A 21,802-nucleotide genomic window follows, 5' to 3' on the forward strand; every position below is an offset into this window, starting at 1 on the left:
AGGAAAAATGCTCCTGCTGTCCTTCACAAATGAGGTTTGGGCAACTAACTTCCTTTCTGGGAGTTAGTTCCTTCACATCAAATTTTGTTGCATGACTGTAGGATCTAAGAGTTGTTCTTTATTCCTTTTTCTAAAATACCAGAAAAAGCAGCTCATGTGTCATGTTTGTTACCAGGTGTAGTTCTTTGTTATGCAAGCCAAAGAGTAAAGAACACAAAAAGTTTAATTAGCAAACAACTCTCCACACAGACTTTGTTGGTACAAGATAGTTATACGTACATCTACAGACACATACAGGTTCTTTGGACTATGATTTTTAAAAAATATATTTTATATGACAATGTGAACAAATCTGGAAAAAAACAAAGTACTTCAACCTTATGTAGAGGTAGCTGAACAGTACTCTGTTCAGTGATATGAGCATAATAACTTAAGTTTCAGTTCAAGTTCATTACAGTGCACAAAAGGATGTTTTACAAACAAATGGAATATACAAGTCCACAAAGAACTTATTTAAAATGGCTTGATAGATATATTTCTGGCACTCTTGTAACCACATAGCTTGATGGAATTAAACTGGACAAGTATATGGTGCCAAATTAAGACATCTTACACAGAGTCTCTTCCTCCTCATTTTTGTACTTCTCCCATCCCTCACCAGGGAATTATAGAAGCTATTACATTGTTTTTGCTACACTTCTGCTCTGTAAACCTTTGTTCTGCAAATTTAAAGATTTAAAGGTGCATATGTGTATATTTATAAAATATATGGCTATGACTCTCTTAAAAAGATCAAGAATGGCAATAACAGAATACAGGCACTTCTATGTGAGGGTTACTTTAGACCTTATGAAACTCCATCATTAGTAAGCACTTCACATGACACCTGGATGAGGAAGTCAATGTACTAGTTCAGTTTTTCTTAAGTATTATCCCTCATTTTAATCCTGACTAGGCAGTTCAGTTTGTACCCAGACAATATTTACTTAGCAAAATGTTTCAGAACAGTGACTATGCTATAGTAACTATCACCTTTTTGTAGCTCTAAGACTTTCATTGATTTACTGGGCTTTGGAGTAAACTCCAGATCAGATCTTAAACTATTTGATGTATCAGTTACAGGCTAGGTTGTGAAGTTGACAAAATAACTGACCTCAACCCCTGCTTAGCCTTCAGCTAATGAAGAACTCAGGGGACTGGAGAGCACTACCCAGAAAGCATACAGTTCTAGTGGGGTTTTGATGCATCAAAAACCCTGTAGTTAATTTACATTTGTTTTTAAATAAGTTCGTGAACATGTCCTCCATTTCTAAACACTGTGTTTAAGTACAACTCCTGTCTGTCACTAGTTTAAACACCAGTAAAACTTCAGCACCAACCAGAAATCATTAAAAAAAACAAACATCTAAAACAAGACTTAATTTTACAAAGCTTTTTCTACAGCTCAAACTAAGCCAGACCTGCTACATCCAAATCCCCCTGACTCTTTTTATTAATTAAAATAATCTTTGGATTAAGAAATCCATGGTTCAGGTGTTCTGTTTGCAAGCAGTCATACAGGACGGAAGCATAGGCCAAGCAATAGGTCAGCCATTCAGTATGACAGCTTCTATCTGTTATTGCTACAAGCCAATGGAAGAGAAAATGTATGAAAAAATTTTACAATTAACACTAGAATGTCAATTAGATTTAGCATGATAATGGTCTAACACACAGGTGATACACCATTTTATCATGTTATTAATATTACCAAACTACTTTGTATAACTGTGCGAGTTCACTGTCAGAGTTGATGTTTTTCCTGACTAATCCAGTCCTGCCTCCAGTTTACTTTCCACAGTTATGCAAGCCAAGATAATAGCTATTTTGATAGAAGCAATTCCCCATAAGTTATTGCTACACAAAGCAACATAATTTACTATAAATGTTAGAAGTTTGTCTACGTATGGGAATGAAACATTACTGTAATTTCTTCCCCCTCAAGTCATCTGTTTTTATTTAGAAGCTATCTGTATGTACAGATATTTGGAAAGGTGATACAGCCAGCCTTGGTTACTTACTTAATCTGTTTTGTTAAATACTTCATCTATGGAAGGGTGAAAAGATTTCAGATGAACACAACTATATCTCTCAAATGCAAATCTGAAGTTTTCACAGTCTCCAGGTGTTTGAATGGTTTACCATGATATTCATGAGGAGACTGGCACTTAGTTTGTTCTATTAGTGGCTTTCCTCTCCATCAGATTTTTTTTTTTTTTTTTTAAAGGGGGACTCAGTTTTCTATGTGAATTGAAGAACTTCTGTTGGTTGTAGTAAACCCAACTCACTAATCAAGGGTCAGTGGAAGATACCTTCTCTAAAGGACTAGGAAGAAGCCTTTGCATTACTTATGACCTCACAACAAAAAATAATCAATACTTCTAGCCACAGAGGAAAAGTAACTTTACAAAGTGCTTTTAAAAAAAAATGATCAAGAGTGGTTGAGACAAAGTAAATACCTAGAACATAGTAAGAAGCATAAATAAAATATTCCCCCATTAAATTTGATCAATGCCATTTCTATTATTGAAGAGAAGGTATTTTTAAATCTGATCATCTGTTTACTTATACATGTAATAAATGTTGCAGTTACATCCTTGTACTGATTACTACAACTGAAAAAGTCACCCATAGTGTGGCATAACTAAAGATTTTTTTAAATCTCATTACTTAAACAACCATCTGAACTCACTGAAGAGTGAGGCTACTCCTTGTCCAGCTTTTACTGGACAGCTTTGTGTTCTATAGGAAACTTGTTTCTCACATTTTTTTTTTTTTTTTTTTTTTAAAACCTGAGGGAATTTGCAGACTACCCATTAATCTAGGATGTGTGGTCACAGAGCAGTCCCAGACAGAACGGTACTGTACATGTACCGATGAACTTCCTTGATGTACTTGATCTGTTGTCCATATGCAGGTCAACTGTATGCATCGTATGCAGTATTTCCAGTGTTTCCAGGCTGCACCAAATACACTGGGTGTTCACAATGCAGTGCATCTATATGCAAATTTCTAATTAGCAAATTGACAGCTGTACTCAAATCTAGTAAAGACAGACAATGTTTGCTTATAAAATCAAGGATCCTTTCCTTGGCAATTTCTGAATTAACAAAATAAGCAGAATATGAGTATGCAGAAGATGTAGAGTGCAGGAAGAAAACAGTAAGATTGGTGAGAAAACAGTAAAATAGATATTTAAGGTCCTTTTCTCACAGATATGAGGAACTAAGTGCCAGCTTATTTCTTTGGGAGCAACGTGGGCTCCTTGTTATGCATTAATACATAATAGTTTAAGGAAGAATTATATTTAATGCAGCTTCATTTCCAAACAAGTAGGAGTCACTTTGACTCACGAAGACAAATGCTATAGCAGGTCTCAGCCACCATACACTTGTTATTGTTCAGAACATGTATGTATTTCTATACATTGTTCACAGAGAAGCATGTAAAGTACCACCTACAGAAGACGTCAGAAGTGCAGCAATCTAGCAGTATGGAAACAAGTTGTAGCATTTCTAGAGTAGCTAAATGCAAACACAGAATACATCTTCCATTTGCATCACAAGGCTGAAATGCGTTTGTCTTCCATTCTTTCTTTGGTACCCTTATGGAAAAGTCCTATAGAATTTAACAAGAGGGGGAACAAAATTTTATGGAAAGTTAACAGTACAGAAATTACTCTTAACAGATGTTTCTGATGAAATAATGATGGGGAAAACACAGAAACATTAAATTCTACTGCATTTTTCCATAAAGGCATGGAATGGCAATTGGTGCTATGGTGGGATAAAATAAGTAAATTTGTAGCATTCCACAACAGTTTCAGGGTTTTGTTTTGTTTCTTTTTGCCACTGAAAACAGTAGCTAGGAATAAAAGGCCCTGTTCTGCTCACACTGAAATCAATGAAAGTCAAAGTGAGCCCCATGGAAGCAAGATCAGTCCCAGAAAGTGGTAGGCAGAAATCAAGAAAGCCAAAATATACCAACTGTTGATTAAAGCAACAACAAAAGAACAAAACAAAACACCTAAGTTACTGCTATTCTCATTTTTGCCCTGTTTTTACCTGCTTTACAGCTAGAAGTGATCACCCAAAAATGCACTTGTTTTCATTAGGGGTTAAGTTAAGCTACTATTTAACAACACTGGCCAATCTCTGTTAAGAGAAATGCAGTGGCTGGGTAGAGATTTGAAGCTAACAGAAACCTGAAGATTGGGGTGAAATAAATAAATAGCATTTATTATGTTTTCCTTCTCACGTAATACAAACTGCCCTCTGAGTCCTGTGGTTCAAATTAACCCTCCCTCCACCCACATACACACTCCAAAACCAAGTCCCAAACACTTAGAAAAAAAATAAAGCTTATCTCAACAGTAACAAGAGTATTTGTAAAAAAAGATGTGTCATATCCTACAATGAAATGATACCAATCCTTCCAGTTTCATTTTTAGGAGTAGCCACTGAGTGTGGCTCACTCTTTAGCAGTTGTTTGTAGCCATCATCCTTTCTTGCAAGGAAGGGTTCAGATGTAAATTCAACTAAGATATTCCCCATTCTGTGCAATATTAGGGGATGGAACCTTCTGTCACCCAATTTCCACTGCCATCAGCTGATCAATGCCTTGATTTAGTCAAGCACTTGCACACTCATGCTTAATGTTAAGTATGTCCTTGACTGCTTTGTGATATCAGGGACCTAGTTGCAAGCATAGGATCAAGCTCCAACAACTGTGCATGAATTATCTCAGAATCTGTGTATACAAAGACTTCATGGCAGGCTGTTTCAGGAGAAAAAATCCTTCGGCTACAGTAGAACTGGGGACAAGTAGAAAAACATTCAAAGTACTTGAACACAAGTATCTGAAAAATGATCAAAGCAGTTTTTTGTGCACTGCCAGAATCATAATTATCCCCCCAGTTGTACATACAGGGTAAAAACACTAAATAAATAGAGCAGCTCACGTTCCTTTAGAGAATGAACACATAAATAATACACACTTTGAAACAAAAAAATCATAGTGCAAAAATAAATTATCAAACGGAAGTTGTGAACATTATTATACACAATGCTATATAAAACCTGAACCATTGGAAAAGACTTTGCAGTTCACTGAAATAATGCATAAACATTATTAATTCTGCTTCACATTAAGCTGCAGTTTATCCTTTATCCACTACAAAAAATAAAAATAAAAATAAATTAAAAACCTCTTAAGCTTTTTAAAAGGTTTATGGCAAACAAGATCACTTTTTGTTCTATCACATTTGTTATTAATTTAGCAGTGCAGTGATTGAATAATCATCTCAGAGTTCCAAATGGAAACTACTGAAGTATCCATAAACATCCCTTGATCTTTATAACTCATTTTCTTTGAAATTCAGGCTTGAAACATCCTGACACTTAAATCTGTAAGACATTATTGCAGTTAGATGAAGTTACAAGAAATACTCTACAGTCAAGTACTGTGGGAGACTTCACAGCTCTCCTCACCATCACCGTGATCTTGTACGAGACATGAATGTAAGGACACGTCTGATGCCATTCAAGCGGTCTTTGAGGGATTTCATGGCAAGGAAAGGGAGCTGAGCTCTGTTCTCAAGTGGAAGGACAGCTAGGACCCACCAGCACCATGCTGGCCCATTAGGATTAGCCTGCAGTAAGGGGAACAAAGCAGAAGTTAGGAAACATGTATGTGGTATGGTCTTGGTTTTGAACGTTTTTCTTTGAAAACACAGCGTCTAGCAAGCAGGTTATGTCATTGCCAGCCTAATGGCTTGGGATTACTAGTTGGCTTGAAACAGAAGTTACAGCCAAGTTGCACCTTTCCTAAAAATGGGATGTTGAATGTGGAAGTGAGGTGCATTACTATTTTTAGCAACAGTTTATAGGTTGGTCCTTTTTTTTTTTTCCTCTTGTTAATTATTGATCCAGTCCTTTGGGATACCTGCCTCCTTCATATTTAATTATTTTATACCTGGCACTTCATATTTTACTTTTGTTGTTATATTCTGTTATTTTAGGATCCCTATTATTTGCAGTCCTTTAGCAAGAGTAACAAGTTTCCTCCCCTGCTTTCTCTTACACTTCTAATTTGCAAAGTAGAGTAGGCAAAAAGACATTTAAGTGTCCTGGGATTAATAATGTAGGTTAAGTTACCAACATTAAATATGAGCTTTCTGTTTACAGTAGTGCTACTACTGGTGCACAGCAACATAATCCAGATACTTTGCTTATGCAGGATAAATACAGAGCATTCTTATTTTCATCATAAAAGACGATGCTTCACAGCTTATCAGTTATCCTTGCTATTTCTGTCTCTAGAAGTTACATAAGCCATGGATTCTGGGTACCTGTGGGTCAGGATCCTTAGCTGGCATCGGACCAAAATGACTGAGAATTCGACTTTTGAGTGCCTGCTTGAGCGAGTTAAACCATGTATATGCCAGATCATAGACAGAATCGTGGAGGACAAGTAATGCAGCATAGTCTTGTCCTTGCACCTGAAATGAGTAAAGAGAAGGGGAAGGTTACTGTTCAGTTTGCTGTTAGGGAAGGCAAATCATTACTTTAGGGTTTTCTGGGGTGGGTAGGAGAAGAGAACAAAGAATGCCAAGAGAATTCCAGTATGAATCATGAAAAGTGGGATTTTTTTCCCCCTAAAAACAAACTCATTTATCAATTACTTCACATTCTTATAACGTATTCTAAACCAAGGACTCTAATTTGGAGAATAAACACTTCTGGATTGTTATATGAAAATATCTTTTCATAAGCATCCTACAACACAATAAAAGATTATGAAAATAGTTAAAAGTTTATCACCTCAAAACAGTAATTTTATTTTCCCACTTAAAACAAAAGCTTATATCAGCCAGAATACTTTGCCTTTTTTTTTTTTTTAAATAATTGATGTAAATCATTCTGAAGGTGTAGTAGACCCAACCCTGCTCCCTCTTACCTGAAGAGAAGTTTTCTAATTAGCTTCAGAGCAAACAGGCAACTTGCCCCTACCCCACCACCTTTATCAACTGCAGTTACTCTGTCTAGAAGAGTGGGAAGATCTCATCCTGGATTCACTTAGTTTCTAAAATACTCTAGGGAGAACATTCTTCAGCATATGGGCAGTGTGTGCGTGTACTTGTGTAACTCATTTCTCATCTTTAACCATGAGCAGTCAGTAAATACCAGTTTAATTTAATAGTAACTGTTCCCACAAAACAGAAGTTTGTGTGATATATTTGCTTTGAATTTTAGGTATTATACAGTTTAAATGAAATCTTTTGGATTCACCTTTTGATCCTCAATGTACTCAATATCTGCTGTATTATAGCCATCGCGCTGGCTGTGCTGTATCACCTTAAATCTCCTCTTGCCAATGCTGTCTACAACGGAGCGGCCATCAGCAAAGAATTCAACGTTTCTTATCTCCAGAATGCAGCCATAGTCTGCAAACCTATTTAAATCAGAACAAAAGCAAGTAAACAAGTCTTACTCTCTCTACCCTTAGTTCCACAGAATTGCCATACAGCCAGTCCCTATCACAAAAGGTACTTACTAGTGTCAGCTCTTTCCCATTGTTCATAGTACTGACCTGCTATAGCTCAAATTATTCAACAATTGTTTTCAAAACTATCAAGAATATTCAGGCTGTCTGATCTGATTAACACTAACTGTATGCTTCAGAATACAAGGAATTGCTTATGAAATTGAAAATTATACAGCCCAGAAGCATGCTTTCTCCATAACTCTGGTGTTTTCAATCAAGACAAAAGAACAAATGCAATTTAGAATAATTATGGAAGGGCTATGAAATCTATACATGAAAAGCTTCCACATTTTCAGCAGATTTTATTTTAGAGGCGTGCATTTTGTGTATGTCATACCTTGTAGGTATCCCTCAAAACAAAAGGAAAGAGCTATATACAGAGACAGACATCAAGGTCAAGGCCACTAAGACTGCCTGTAAAAGGTTCAATGTAAATGCTCAGCCAGTCCTTACAAAGGTCCTGCTCTACCTCTACAGCCTCCAGTGTATTTAGAACTGTAGCCCAATAGCTTAGCTATTTTCCTAATTTAAAGAACACCTTACCTTACTGCCATTTAAATTTGATTTCTTGTGGCAAAGCATTAGATTTTAAAACAGTTGAAAATATGCTTCCTTTCCACATATTTTTAAGAGGTCTGCAGTTCAACTTTGTATAAAATGCACTAGCTCTGTGTGTTTCAAGACAGATGGTCAGTCATAGTCAGAATCCAACTGCTCAAAAAGAGAAACTTCAGTCTTCTCAGTGTCTTTAACTGGCATGATTAGGTAGAAGGTCTCTTTACTAGAGAACTATCACATATGTTTATAGTGATGGACCTTTCTGCACCTCTCTCCAAAGGCCTTGCTCCAAACTAAGTGGGGTAGATCAGATGGCCCAAGCATGCTGCTCACTCACCCCTTCACAGGGTCACTGATGCACATCCCAAATTGTTTGGTGCCAGTCTCCATGCACCTTCGAATCATCAGGCGGTAACATGGCTCAAATATGTGCAGAGGGCACGGGACTGTAGGATAAGCCATCGTGCAGACAAATATAGGAACATTCTTATTTAGGCTGTAAAAAAAAAAAAAAAAAAGAGAGACACCAGATAGGAAACTTAACCAAAACACTCACAAGGTATAAGATCCATACATTTTATACAAGAACATTCTTTAAAATTATTATATCTGTAAATAGAAGTTTAAATTTAGAATATTATTAGTGTAGTAAGTAAAACATAAAACTGTTTCTCTTTAAATTGATTATCTGACTAGTTACTGTGCAAACTGATATACCACTTATTAGCAAGAAAGGTTTTAGTTACGCTGTCTGGTTTTGCTAGTGAGAGCATTAAAGCATCTCCGCTATTCTCTTTATAGATTTTCCTTAATCCCACTTCTTCCCTACCCAGTAATTTCTGCCCCCCAGCCTGTAAGACTACTTCCACTTATTGTCTTGCTCTGTGGCTTTCACAGAGGGCTACTGAAAGCAGCTACATTGCTTTATAGCTTGTTTATAAAGTAACATCCCGGATTTCTTCTTATTATTGTTTAGCACAGCGTCCAGTTCTTATGCTTACTCAAAGCACAATTTCACCTGGGCCCTGTTCTCTTTGAATCACTGATACCAAGGAAGAAGCTCTTTTGTCAGCATCTTAGTTTGCGTTCCCCTGCAGCAGGAAGCATTTGTTAGCTAACAGCAGTAGTATTAAACACCGAGTTTTAAATAAATGGTTTACATACTTGGAAAGCTCTGCTATTTCCTCTTCATAGATCTTTCTTCTTTCAGTGAGTTCCTCTGGAAGATATCTAGCTATTAACTCCTCCATTAGTACTGTTTTACAGTATTTCCTCATAGCCAAGCACTGCAGTAAAAAACAAAACCAAAAAACACAGAAGCCATTATATTGTGTAGCATTTCAAAGTGTGCGTGGCCTATGCTAAGGTAGTCATCTGTTTGTTCCATTTTTCTGTGTCTATAGTGCATCAAAACAATCTTAAGGTTGCACTGCCACTGAAGAGTTGTTTATCAAACTATTCCCTATGTTAGGAATATTATTTTAGACAATCTGTAGGTGACCTGCCTTCCCTTCGTGATTTCCCAAGTACAGACCTGGTTGTAAGGTTTCAACAATGGAGATTGCTCTAAGTCACAAGAATTACAAGGGCATTTCAGAAGTCACCTTTTTCTTCAGTTAAGCAATATGACTTTTGAGTTTGGAAGATTCCTGAAGGTGCTACTTGATCCTGTCCTGTGCCCTTGAATTTGTGTTGACAACATCCAACCATCATTACCTCTGAGAGCCCTTCTTTGCACAGGGGACATTTTGGGTTGTGATCCAGGCATCTCTCAAGACATTTGAGGCAGAAGGTGTGTCCACAAGGTGTAGTGACAGGTTCATAGAAGAGCCTGGATTGGAAAATCCAAAAGACAAAAAGACAACAATATCGTGTACCAAAACAAAAGAGCTTTTACCAAAAAGCTTTGCATTAATTCACTAATTTAGCTACTGACTACTCAAGGGATAAAACTGTTCCTTGCTTTTCATTCATGTCTTCATCCAACTTTTGTCTTTATTCAGCTTACAGACTTAATTTTGTCACCCAATGTGGAAAAGGCAGCCCATGAACCCAAATTTTGGTGAATGCGAGGGAGAAATACTGTTTTTAAGTTCAGATAGGCCAGGCCTTCATTATGTTCAACACAAGCAATAAATAGTAGCAGAAGTTGGACCATCTAACTTTTTCTGATGAAACTGAGCAATGCTTATACAACTATTAGTGTGGAAATCATGTGATTACTTGTATGTGCTTCGGTCTACCCAAAACAGCTATTTGCAGTAATAGCCCACAAATCATTACAATGAAATGTATTATTACAAACCTGGACTGAGAAAGCAGTTTTGTTGGAATAGACAGTTTTTAAACCTTCAAATGACTGTTTTTCTGGAAAAGCAATGATATTAAATTCATGTTTCATCTAGAAAAATATTTAATTATATAAGGCCAGGACTTTAAAGTATCTTCATATCTAACCTTTACCCATTTCAAGCACCTCTGGGACACTTATTTTCATGTAGAAAATATTTTTGGCTTATTATAACTATGTGATATTGTAAAGTGATGTTTCCTTGCAAGTAAGTACCATAGAGAGATGTTGATCATTTAAATAATCCTACTAAATCTAAATAACTTTTTTTTTAAATACAAAACCTTCAAAGCTATAAATTAAATTGCTTGGCATATGATGCGCTTCACAGCATACTGCGTAATCATTTTAGGGGCTCAAATACTAGCCTAATTTTAGTTTATCAAGTTTATCAAAGCTGCAAACTAAGTTCTATTTTACTTGTGGAAAGTATAAACATGTAAACCCACATTTATTAATATCATGAACAAGATGAGTGTACTTAGGAGCATAATTGGCTCTTCACAAGATTGCCATTGCCATTTTATTAAATGTCCTTAGTTACTATAAATATTGACATTTAAGCAAGGGAACATATGAAGAAGCATCTAAAATGCCACACCTATTATTGCAACTTGACTGTGTCATTAAAAACCCTTATTACTTGTTTGTTTCATGAACAGAAACCTCACTGTCTTACCTTATTGCCTTGAATTACGTAAAATACCAAAATCTACATTATGCTTCAGTAAGAACTGGTTTGTGTATGCAATTATTTCGTAGTGACTACTTGAAGTGTTAGCATAAATACAAGAAATTCCTGTTAAAATGCACGATCCTGCTCTGGCTCACTGTAGCCAGCAGCAGCTTTTTCCCCAGTGACTGAGGGACCTGGACCAAGTGTTGTGACTTGCAGAAAGCAGCACTATACAAAAAAGACTTCTTGTGACATCATTTTAAGCTACTGTAACAGCAGAAAATGAGTATTCACGCCTGCTGAGTAATGCTCCCTCATTTCTCACCAACATGTTGCTTTGAGCTTTACTTTTTTTCCTCCTTGCTGCTGGAGTGAATGTAGATCAATAACGTTTTGGCCACCCTACCAGACAAATAGGCTAATAACAGCTCCTGCAGGTAATTGTGAATAGGTCAGTAGGTTACTAGGTAATTAGTCCAAAGTATCTCAGGATCCAAATCCCTAAAACACATCTGACAAACACAGCAGGAAATAATTATGATCAACCTGCATTAATAACATGAAAAAGATCTTGTGACAGATTCCCTTAGCACAGGCCTTCATTATTGCAGTGTTACAAGGCTGACATCCTTCTAGATACAAGGCCTGTATTTGTGATTGCAATTATACGATCAGCACTAACAAACATTCCTGTACTGTCACAGAACCAGCAATCCTCAAGCTAAATTCCTTTAAGAATGTATTTTGGTCTGTTTCTGATTAACAGAGGATGAGAAAGTAGCACTAATTAATTTCATTAAAAGCACTGAAAAATTATTTGTGGACATAATCATAAACTCATTAAAGCCAGATAAGACCAACTGTGTGGCTTTCTGTTAGAGGAAAGTTTGTTTTTTAGCAGCATCAAGTGTTCTTACAGTTGTGTAAAATTTTGGAGCGTGTATTTAGCTGTAGGCAACTTGGGGGTAGAAGGGACAGATCTGATTTATTCCAAGCAGAAGCAAGTTTTAGCAGTTGTTCCCTCAAAGGTTTCAGTTTCTTTGAAATAAATTGAAGCACTCCCCCCTACCAGCATATAACAAAGCAAAGAAAATCCTCATTTCTCCAGTCACAGACCTTCAGAAAAAAAAAGCCTCTTCATGGATTTTTTTTTTTTTTAATATCTGATATTCAAGAATTGGAATTTTTGTGCAAGACAAACCTTAGCATACTTTGTTGATAAATCTGAGTAATTAAAAAGATAAATGTAAGCAATGCTTTAATGCAGAGATCAAGACTCCTGTGAAACACATCTTCCCAGTGTTTCTTTCAAAGTCAGTAACAAAATCTCATTTCTTTTTAAACAAAGCAAGCAGTAAAACATGTGCTTGACAATTTTTTGTTGTTGTTTTGTTTTCTAAAATCGAAGTCATTGCTGTCCTTAAGAAAAAATCTGTTAATTAACTGAGAGAAGAGATCAAAGCAGTACAGTGATAGACTTTGTAAACTAAGGAATTCAGTGCATCTGTTAAGCAATAGAGGAAAAAAACATACTTGATTGCTTGCAAGACCCTCCTATTGTCATAGCAAGAACACTAATTTAAATACAAGCTTGCTGTATTGGTAATACTTAGTTATTTTGTGTATTATATAAACACTATATATGGCTCTGTAAATTCCAGAGGATGAACTGTGGTCAAGTGCACTGGGTCAGTGGGTGGGTGTAACTAGTGAGAAGAAATCTTTCAGACACCTCCACTAATGTGTGTAACCCTTCAGTGACCTCACATGTCCTTCCCAGTCATTAATCTGGGGCAGACTGGAAGTACCTATTCATCACAGTGCTCAGAACCAAAGGTCTAGAAATGCATTAATGGAATAATAATTATAATAAAGGTTGGTTTCAAGTCAGAGGGAAAACTACAAGTAAGCTAGAAAATCTCTAGACTGAAAATGGAAAAGAGATCCAGTTTCAAAGCTAATGACAAGGAAATAATGGATACCTCATACACAGGGAGCAGTCCAGATCTGATGGATCCACAGATTCAAATGGAGTATGTTGCCCAGTGCCATTTCCTTTAGTATCAACCGCATCTAACAATAAAAAACATATTACAGTATGATTGGGCACTGATACGTAAGCATAACCTGCAGCTGTACATCTACAACCAGCATCTGATATTTAAACATGCGTTGTATTTACTTGGAAGTTACTGAACCATTGAGCATCATTACAGTAATTTCTACACAAAGCATCAAACTCAGCTTTGACACAAATAAACACACCTCCCCTTAATTTTGGTGACATTATGCCAGCTTACAGAGGGTTGAATTTAGTCTTGCATTAACAACATCAAAATATATTTTGCTGGAAGCCTTAAGTGGGACAAGTTTTGCTGTCATTCTACTCTACATCCCACACTGCGAAAAAAGGGGCTAGACCTCACATGTCAAAAACAAACAGAATTAATGCTTAAGCATAATTTTCTTTATTATTTAATTGATACGGAAAGTGCCAGAAGTACATACAACAATGTTCCTTAAAAGATTCAGAGCTCTGCTGATAAACGAGCAATCGACTCGACATTCCTAGCTACCTTTTAGACCAACATAATTAATTTTTTACAAGGAAGGTTCCACATCATGTCCTGATTAAACTAAAGAGAAAGTATAAAAATCAAAGTGTAATTTGGACCCTCTTAAATTTTGTGTGAGCAAAAACTCTAATTGCATGTCATGGAACTTGTTCTGTGTGCAATTCAACATACCTTTCTTCATGAGCTTGCAGGGCACCTCAGCATTTCTCACCTCCTCCGAGCAGCCCTTCCTTTTCAGGAGGCTGCGCTTATCAGAAATGAGAAAGGCAGACTCTGCAATGGAGGTGAGTTTGTTCTCCTCCTCTAAGCAGTCCTTTTTACTCTCTGTGATTTGTATGGATTTCCTCAAATTGCCAGAAGTAGTTACATCTGGTTCCTCTTGAATAGGAAAACCCTTTTTCTGTTCCACATTTACCTGTGTAAAGAGAGGATTGACATTAGAACATCAATCTTCCATCAACTTGGTAAGGAAAAAGAATCAAACATGTCATAAGTCTTTAATATTGTGAATCACCAGGAAGGACTTTGTCAGTCAAGGAACAGCAGTTTGAGAATTACTCTGTCAGGGCTTGATTTCAATGAAAAATAACTGCAAACTATCCTCCCCTCCCTCCTCCAGTATCATTGAGTATATTCAGCCTTTGTGTGTGGCTTTATAGTTTGGCCATGAAATTCAAGCAGAGATCTGGCTAAATGTCAGGTTAAATACATTGTTATCGCTTAACCCAAGGAAAAATACATATTGTTTCTATCATAAGGATGGTATTAACCATCAAAACAACCAAAACAATGTGAGTTTCATTCTAAGGAAGCTGTATAAACATGCAATTTAAAACAGGAAAAAAAATGCACAGCTTCCTTCAGAGAGAGACTTCTTTTGCAAAGGATAAAACAATCATTCTCTATCCTGTTATGGCTACAGAACAACCTGTGAGCAGCCATTCCATAGGACTTCACCTATCAGCTTGTCACATCAATTCCCCAGATGAGCCTGAAAGCAGATACTGTGAATTGTGATCAGGATGATGTTTAACATGTAGAAAGATGAGTGAACTGTCCCTCAAATGACTTACTTCATGACAGGCTTGTATGAAGGGATTTCTTTTCAGAGTATCCTAAAAGCCTTTCCAGAAGACAAGGTCACTGATTATTCTTAACAGTCTCAACAAGGCTATTCAAAACCTACCATTTTTGTTTGTAGTGACTAGTCAAGTTTTCTTCTACATGTACAGCATATGCAGATCCTATTCTCAAAGTTCAGGTCTTAATGAAGCAGAAGGGGTCCTTACCCAAACCTGTGAATTTAAACCTCTACAGCTGTTCACAAAACTCTGGCTGTGAAAACCAAGTTATGGTCTCGCTAATATAAATTATGTGGCTCTACAATAATCTCTAATCAGCCTATAGAAACTGAACACAGGATGACTTTGTTGCTGACACATCAGTTACAGTTCAAGCTAAAACCCTGTATTTGAGTATTTCAAGGCCCTTGAGGGAATCTCAATCCGTACTTCAGAGGCTCTTTTCTACTACCAGCTACTCAGAAGAGCTAAAGGCAGCAACAGTACCCACTCAATTCTTACATAAAATTTGTAAGAACAACAGAGGGCTTCAATTAAAGAAACAGAAGAAGTCAGTAAGAGACTTCAGTAGACCCACATTGTTTTTTGTATGTTCTGTAACACAGTATGTCTGAAAAAACACATCATTCCATCTCCCAGAGATGAAAAGGAGAGAAGGCTTCCCCACGTGAACATAAAACACACAGCAAAATTAAGAACCACACATCAGACTCGATCTTTACCTTGAGCAACCTTTGTAGGTTATGGCTGGTGCCTCCAGATCCCACTGAATTTAGGAGATTCCCCTTTAATCTAGAGTGATGTGACAACAGCTGCAGGATATCTGGTAAGTGTTCCTGAGCATTTCCCGGGATGAGTGAAAACAAACTAAGTAGAAGCTGTGATATAAAACAGAATACTTCACTGCTTAGTTCCTTCCTTGCAAGCTCTAAATGAAAAAGCAAGTAAGGGAATAGCTGACAAGCATCCTTGATTTTTTAAAAACCGTTTAAAAGAGCCCTTTAGTCTAGGATAAGAGAAAAAAGTGCACAAGCTAAAGCAATACAGGCCAAGCAAACAGAGGAGACATTTTGGGAGTTAAACAAGTCCATACATTACTAACCATTCTAAGTGAAACACACACCTGTGTCCTGTTTTTCTGCAGTTCACCATAAATTACTAACATCTTTATTTTTTGCTGCACATCAGAAATTTCACTGAATTTACTAAGTATGGAAAACACTCATCTCAATCCAAGTTCAGTTAAGTGTTTCTGATACTGTAAATTATAACTCAATCCAAGTTCAGTTAAGTGTTTCTGATACTGTAAATTATAACTATTTCTATTCACTCGTGAGAATACAAAAGTGTAGTCAGGAGAAAAATGCTTTCTTCATTTGCTATCAGAAAATAAATGAATCTGTATCTAGTTGCAACTTGTAGCCACTCGTACAGCACAGCTCATCAGATGATTATGAAAGAAACAGATGAATGGAAAATTTGCACACTTTGAAAACGAATTTCAACATACAACAGAGGTGATCCTGTTGATGCCTGAGGAAGCTATATGGCAGCTAAGATAGCTTTTTAAAGCCAAAAAAGATTCCAAAGGATCAAGCTATGTCAAAACTAACACAGACAGACAGTTAATAGAAGCAGAACATCACAGTTACACCCAAAGAATTTGGTAAGAAGTAGTTCGACATTGTTATGCAAACAGCCTTGGAAATGCCCCAGTAGAATACTGCATCATGGATGAACTCTGTGTCTGATGAGTGCCCAAGTTATTCTTTCAGTCACAAGCAGCCAAGTTTTTTCTCAGAACCCCACTGCTCAGAAATCAGGTGTCTTAGATAAAGCTCTTTGGAGTCTGAATTTAGAATCATATCTGTTTATTCCTGCCCTTCTTGCTCTAGTGCATAGGAAGTCTCCCAGCATGACTATGAAAAAACAAGTTATGATACAATGATGGTGAAAGACTGCGTGGAAAACACTGGCAAGAAAAAAAAAAGTCTAACCAAGCCAGAAAGCTAAACAAATAACAATGAGAAAAAAAAATCACAGGAAATGGAAGTCTCAACCATATACAAAGTGAGATACAAATCTGGCTGCACTGCAGCCACCCAGGTTATAACTTCCTCAGTTACTTTCATGAGCAGTGCTTCACTGCAAGAATGCTACTGTGTTTCTGAAAGGCTTTTCATGTCACAGCAGTCAGCAGCCCAGAGGTTCACAACCCACCAGCCACTGAGAAAAGCATGAGCACACTGTCATGAAAGAAAAATCAGTATAATGAAAACAGAAGTATTACTTCTTTATTATCATAAGCTATTGTTGCTGTGACGCTAAGCCTTTTAGCTACAACAGAAAATGATTGTCAAAACACTAATTTCTGAAGTGGTGGGCAAAGTAGTACTAGCAAATTTTACAAAACCTCTAAGAATCCACATCAACTTCAGCTGCTGCTGAGAAAAGGCTCACCGCAGATCTATTTCGTTGCTTTTTTGGTGTTAATTATTAGCAACCTTTAAGAACTATTTTAAAAACAGCTCTTTTGTTGACTGCTTCCTTCCACGCCTCCTTCACACACCGATACTCAGCACAGCACGACCGGCAGTAGGAAGAGAGCTGCTGCTCCCAAGTGGAGTTTGAGGGGTGCTGCGTGTTGTGTTCTAGCAGTCAACAGCCTGATACAACATTCAATAGCAACTCCCCCTCTTTTGCACTCTCATTGGCAATACCTTGCTAAGCTAGGAAAGAGAACATTAGTTTGATTATAGGGAATCACAATAGTCTGTGGGTGGTGATTATTAACAATTGACTTTTACTTCAAGATTACTGATGCTACCACTGTGAATAACTGTTTCCACATAGTATCTGCCTAGTATGTTTATTTTACTACCTCCCTACCTCTAAGAAAGGGATACACATAAGCCCAAAATTTGAACAACAGCCTGGACATCCCTCCACCCAGCCCTTCACAGTAATGAGGGGCAGGGGAAAGAATAAAAAAAAAAACAAAACTCTTTTTTTCTATGACAGGCCACTGAAAACAACATAGTTCCAGATGATTTAGGGAACTTACCTTCTGAGCCTCAGACTTGGCAGTCTTGTTCCCAGTATCTAGAGCAAGGCAGAATAGGAACTCTCTTAAAGCTTCTTCTGTTTTCCCCAGATTAGCTAATGCTTGTCCTTTCCTTAAGTGACCCTGCAACACAACATATCCACAGCTGCAGCTTTCATTCATTTTGTTGTGAGAATGCAATAAAAGCAAGATGAAGCAATAGAAAATCTTTCCAGACAGAGAAAGTTAGGCAGGGATAATTCACTAAAACAGTCTATTACACCTTGACACCACCAGTGCCTGCATTTCAAGCTCTTACAGGCAGAACAGGGATATTCTCCAACTCGGGCAGATATAATTCTCATGGCACCTGAGCCCAGCTGATCTTGGAGAAATCTACTTCCCCTACATTAATCTCCTAACTAGTGATTACTTCCTTATATAAAGATATAAGCACAACATCCAGTTTTTAGAGACAGTTCATGAACTTAAGATGCCTGCAGGTCAAAAACAACAGCGCTAGCTCATCCTCCAGGATTATCACTCTCTTCTTTCACCCTAGAAAGCTCAAGAATACCATGGTTCAATGTCTGTAAGCCACAGGAGTCCAAGAAATTACAAGACAAAGCTTGCCTCAGATTCAGCTCTGACCAAGGCAATGGTTTTCTATCCAGGGCAGCAGCATAAAAAGCAACTGGAGTCAGAACTTACTTTCAACCAGTACGGCTGAAGTCTGCATGCTGCTTCTGCATCATGCAATGCCTCTTCGCAAGCTTTCAAAGTAGAGTTAATCTGGGACCGGTTGCTGTATAGTAAGTGGTCGTTTGGGGCTGTAGGAAATAACAGAAATTGGTTGATTAGCCGAACTTAAAAGTAGTTACATAAGCTTTATTCTTTTCAAATTTATTTTTGAAGCACACGCTGTTCCTCACAAGTTGTGCATTAAAAAAAAATATATACCCAGTCTTTAAAAAACCGTGTAGTAAACGAAATATGGAAGCCTCTTCGTGCAGCTCCAGCCCAAGTGCCAGCTACACATTACATAACCGCAGGAAACATTGCATAAAGAAGCGCCCAGACACTTGCACAATAAATCACCGGCTCCGACCGAGGACCAGAAACTTACGGGAGACATTTGGGGTGGCAGGAGGAAGGCTGCTATTGTGTAGACGGGAGTTTCAAAATTGCAAGCGTGAAAGTTTCGAGGGGTGGGCGCGGTTCCCTCCGTGCCTCTGCTGGAGGTGGGAAGAGGAGCGCTGCCCACAGGCACCTGTCCCCCACCGCAGCAGGGCACAGGGGGCTCGCAGCTCAGGGGCTCGCAGGGGGGGGCTCGGGGCAGCCCCGCAGCCGGCTCCCCCCTTCCCTCCCAGCTCCTTACACAACGGGGCCGGACCGCAGGCTCCCGGCTTATGCAACCGCTGCTCTCCTGACCCACTTTCACCGCGGGACGGAGCCTCCCAGCTCCCCCCCCCACCTCCGCCTTCCTCACCTAGGCTGAGCGCCTCGTTGTACTTCTGCAGGGCGGCTTGCAGCTTCTTCTCCTCGTACAGGCGGTTCCCTTCGTGGCGGAGCTGCGACGCCTTCACTTGGCAGGGGAACCACTTGGCCAGCAGGTTGCTGAGGATGACATTGACCCGCGGGAGCTGCCCGCCCGCCGCGCCGCCCTCCTCCCGGCACAGCACGCAGCGGGCCCGCGGCGGCCGCTCCCTCTCCAGGCACTTTTTGCAGAACGTGTGGCCGCAGGGCAGCGACACGGGCTCGAAGAGGAAGCCCTGGCACTTGCGGCAGCCGAACACCTCCCAGTCGCGGGGCTGCTGCTGCTGGGGGCCGCTGGCGGCGGCGGGCAGCCCTTCCCTCAGCCGCACGCCCCTGGCCAGGCACTCCACCAGCCGCCCTAGCTGCTCGGCCCGCAGCTGCCGGTGCCGGGACGCCAGGCGGTACAGCGGCAGCGCCTCGGGCAGCCTCCCGGCGGCCGCCAGCCCGTCGGCCCGCCCCAGCAGCGCCCGCCACTCGGGGGCCCGGCTGCCGCCCGCCGCCAGCTGCTGCAGCACCAGCGGGGGCTCCGGCGGCGGCTGGCGGGACCCCATGGCGGCGGCGCCCCTCAGCGAGCCGGGCGGGCGGGGGGCGCGGCGGGGCCCCGGCGGGCCATGGTGCTGCCGCCCCGCGCCGGGAGCGTCCCGGCCCGCCGCCGCTTATATAAGGGCGGCCACATGATGCGCAGAGCCCCAGCTCATTGGGCGGCGCCCGCGGGGTGTTATAAAACCGGGCGGTTTTGTAACCGCTGCTGCTACTGAGGGGAAGGGGGGAGACGCCCGCCTCCGGGCGGTGAGGGGTCGAGCCCCTCGGTTGGGCTCGTTGTGGTGTCTGAGGGGGGGAAATGCCCGCCCCCGGGGAGCCCGGGAAGCGCCGAGCGCTGTGGTGGCTCCGCTCGGGCTGTGAGGGCGCGCGGGGCGTCGCTCCCCTGAGGTGGCGTCGCGCCCCTGAGGTGAATCCGGGCGGCTGAGGGAGCCGGGGGGTCAGGTCCGGGAAGGGGAGGCTCAGGGGAGACCTCACTGCTCTCTGCGAGTACCTGGAAGGAAGGAGTGGGGAGCTGGGGGGCGGCATCTTCTCACAGGTAACTAGTGGTAGGAGTAAGGGGAACGGCCTCAAGTTGCGCCAGGGGTGGTTTAGGTAGGAATTTCTGAGGTGTTTCTTCTCAGAAAGAGCGGTCAGGCGTTGGGACGGGGTGCCCAGGGAGGTGGTGGAGTCACCGTCCCTGAGGGGTGTTGGAAAGGAAAGGTTGGATGTGGTGCTTAGGGACGTGGTTTAGCGGGTGATGGTGGTAGGATGAAAGTTGGACCAAATGATTTTTGAGGTCTTTTCCAACCTTAATGATTCTGTTTTGATGCAAGCTGGCCGTGCTGGTAGGAAACACAGGCACCACACGGGAGTGAAATGCTAGGTTTGTCTGATGTTGCAGTGGGACACTTCGTAGATGTACATCTGGCCATCCTGAGTTCTGTGTGTAAAAAAAATAAACAGAAATGACAACAACAAAACCCACAGCTCTTAGGGTATGTTTCTTTTATTGAAGACTTGCTGCGTTGGCTGCTTCAACCTGCACATACCCAGCGGTTTTCATTGTATGAAAGGCTGGCACTAGTTGTATAACTCCATGCAAAACGGAGTGTAAGGAGAAAATGACCTGCATTGCCGTGGAATAGGAGCAGTTGCTTTGAAATTAGTTGTCTGATTGTTTTTGCTTGCAGTTTTACACAGATTTATGGTCAGAGTTTCTATAAATGTCCAGGATGCATGCATGTATGTATGTATATGCTCTAAAAATATAGGCCACTTTTCACAATGCTTTAATCTCCTGGAGACTTTGAAATTTCTGTGAATATCCTATTAGTGATACTATTAGCTCTTCAGCTTTGTGATGAGGCTGAATTAATTTCTCATTTCTTACTTACAGAAGCATCTGGACTCCCCAGCCTGGAGTGTATGAGGTAAGCAGGTATTAAGGGACAAGCTGTGTCCTGAGGGGGTCAAATGGATGGGACAAAAAAATAGAAGGAGGGAAAGGTCAACCTGACTTTTGTAAGTCCCTGTTCAGAGAGGATGCTTAAGAAAATTCAGACAAAGTGAAAAAGTAATTTAAAGCCACTTAAATTCAGGATCTTATATCTTAATAGCATAGATTGTACATTAATAATGAGAGCTAGTCTTGTGATGCCTATGTGCTGGCAGTCCTTAAGCTTATATTGAAAGCCAGCCATCAGACCCTGTGGTCATCTTTGATTCCTGTGATGATAAGACTCTTTTGCACCTGCCAAAAATTTGGTTTTTGTTCCTCTGGCTCTTGAAAAAAAAAAAATATATATATATATATGTATATTTCTTAAAGTTGCCAGGTAAGTCCTTTCATTAGAAAAAGTTTAATTGAATAATCAC

General features: G+C 39.9%; 2 protein-coding genes across 3 annotated transcripts in view; one reads left to right on the plus strand and one right to left on the minus strand.

Moving 5' to 3' along the window:
* Nucleotides 1-205: 205 nt before the first annotated feature.
* On the minus strand, nucleotides 206-20,053 carry LONRF3 (LON peptidase N-terminal domain and ring finger 3). 2 transcript variants are annotated; one of them, XM_068697585.1, is made up of 12 exons: nucleotides 19,359-20,053; nucleotides 18,581-18,699; nucleotides 17,891-18,013; nucleotides 15,549-15,704; nucleotides 13,916-14,159; nucleotides 13,151-13,241; nucleotides 9,859-9,973; nucleotides 9,307-9,428; nucleotides 8,480-8,638; nucleotides 7,329-7,491; nucleotides 6,389-6,538; nucleotides 206-5,689 (listed from the first exon to the last, which is right to left on the minus strand). In XM_068697585.1, exons 1-12 carry the CDS (start codon nucleotides 19,954-19,956, stop codon nucleotides 5,531-5,533), a joined length of 2,199 nt encoding a protein of 732 aa, XP_068553686.1. In that variant the 5' UTR covers nucleotides 19,957-20,053; the 3' UTR covers nucleotides 206-5,530. The 2 variants fall into 2 exon arrangements, with proteins under 2 accessions (XP_068553686.1, XP_068553687.1); XM_068697586.1 differs by lacking the exon at nucleotides 15,549-15,704.
* A 113-nt stretch (nucleotides 20,054-20,166) lies between these two features.
* The window catches only part of FAM199X (family with sequence similarity 199, X-linked), a 36,164-nt gene continuing 34,528 nt past the window's right edge, over nucleotides 20,167-21,802 (plus strand). Inside the window, exons 1-2 of the mRNA XM_068697613.1 lie at nucleotides 20,167-20,354; nucleotides 21,324-21,357. Coding sequence (XP_068553714.1) covers nucleotides 21,353-21,357 — 5 coding nt within the window. The 5' untranslated portion in view covers nucleotides 20,167-20,354; nucleotides 21,324-21,352. The remainder of the gene's footprint in view (nucleotides 20,355-21,323; nucleotides 21,358-21,802) is intronic.

This window comes from Anas acuta, chromosome 13 (assembly GCF_963932015.1).
Source record: "Anas acuta chromosome 13, bAnaAcu1.1, whole genome shotgun sequence".
Classification (NCBI taxonomy): Eukaryota; Metazoa; Chordata; class Aves; order Anseriformes; family Anatidae; genus Anas; species Anas acuta.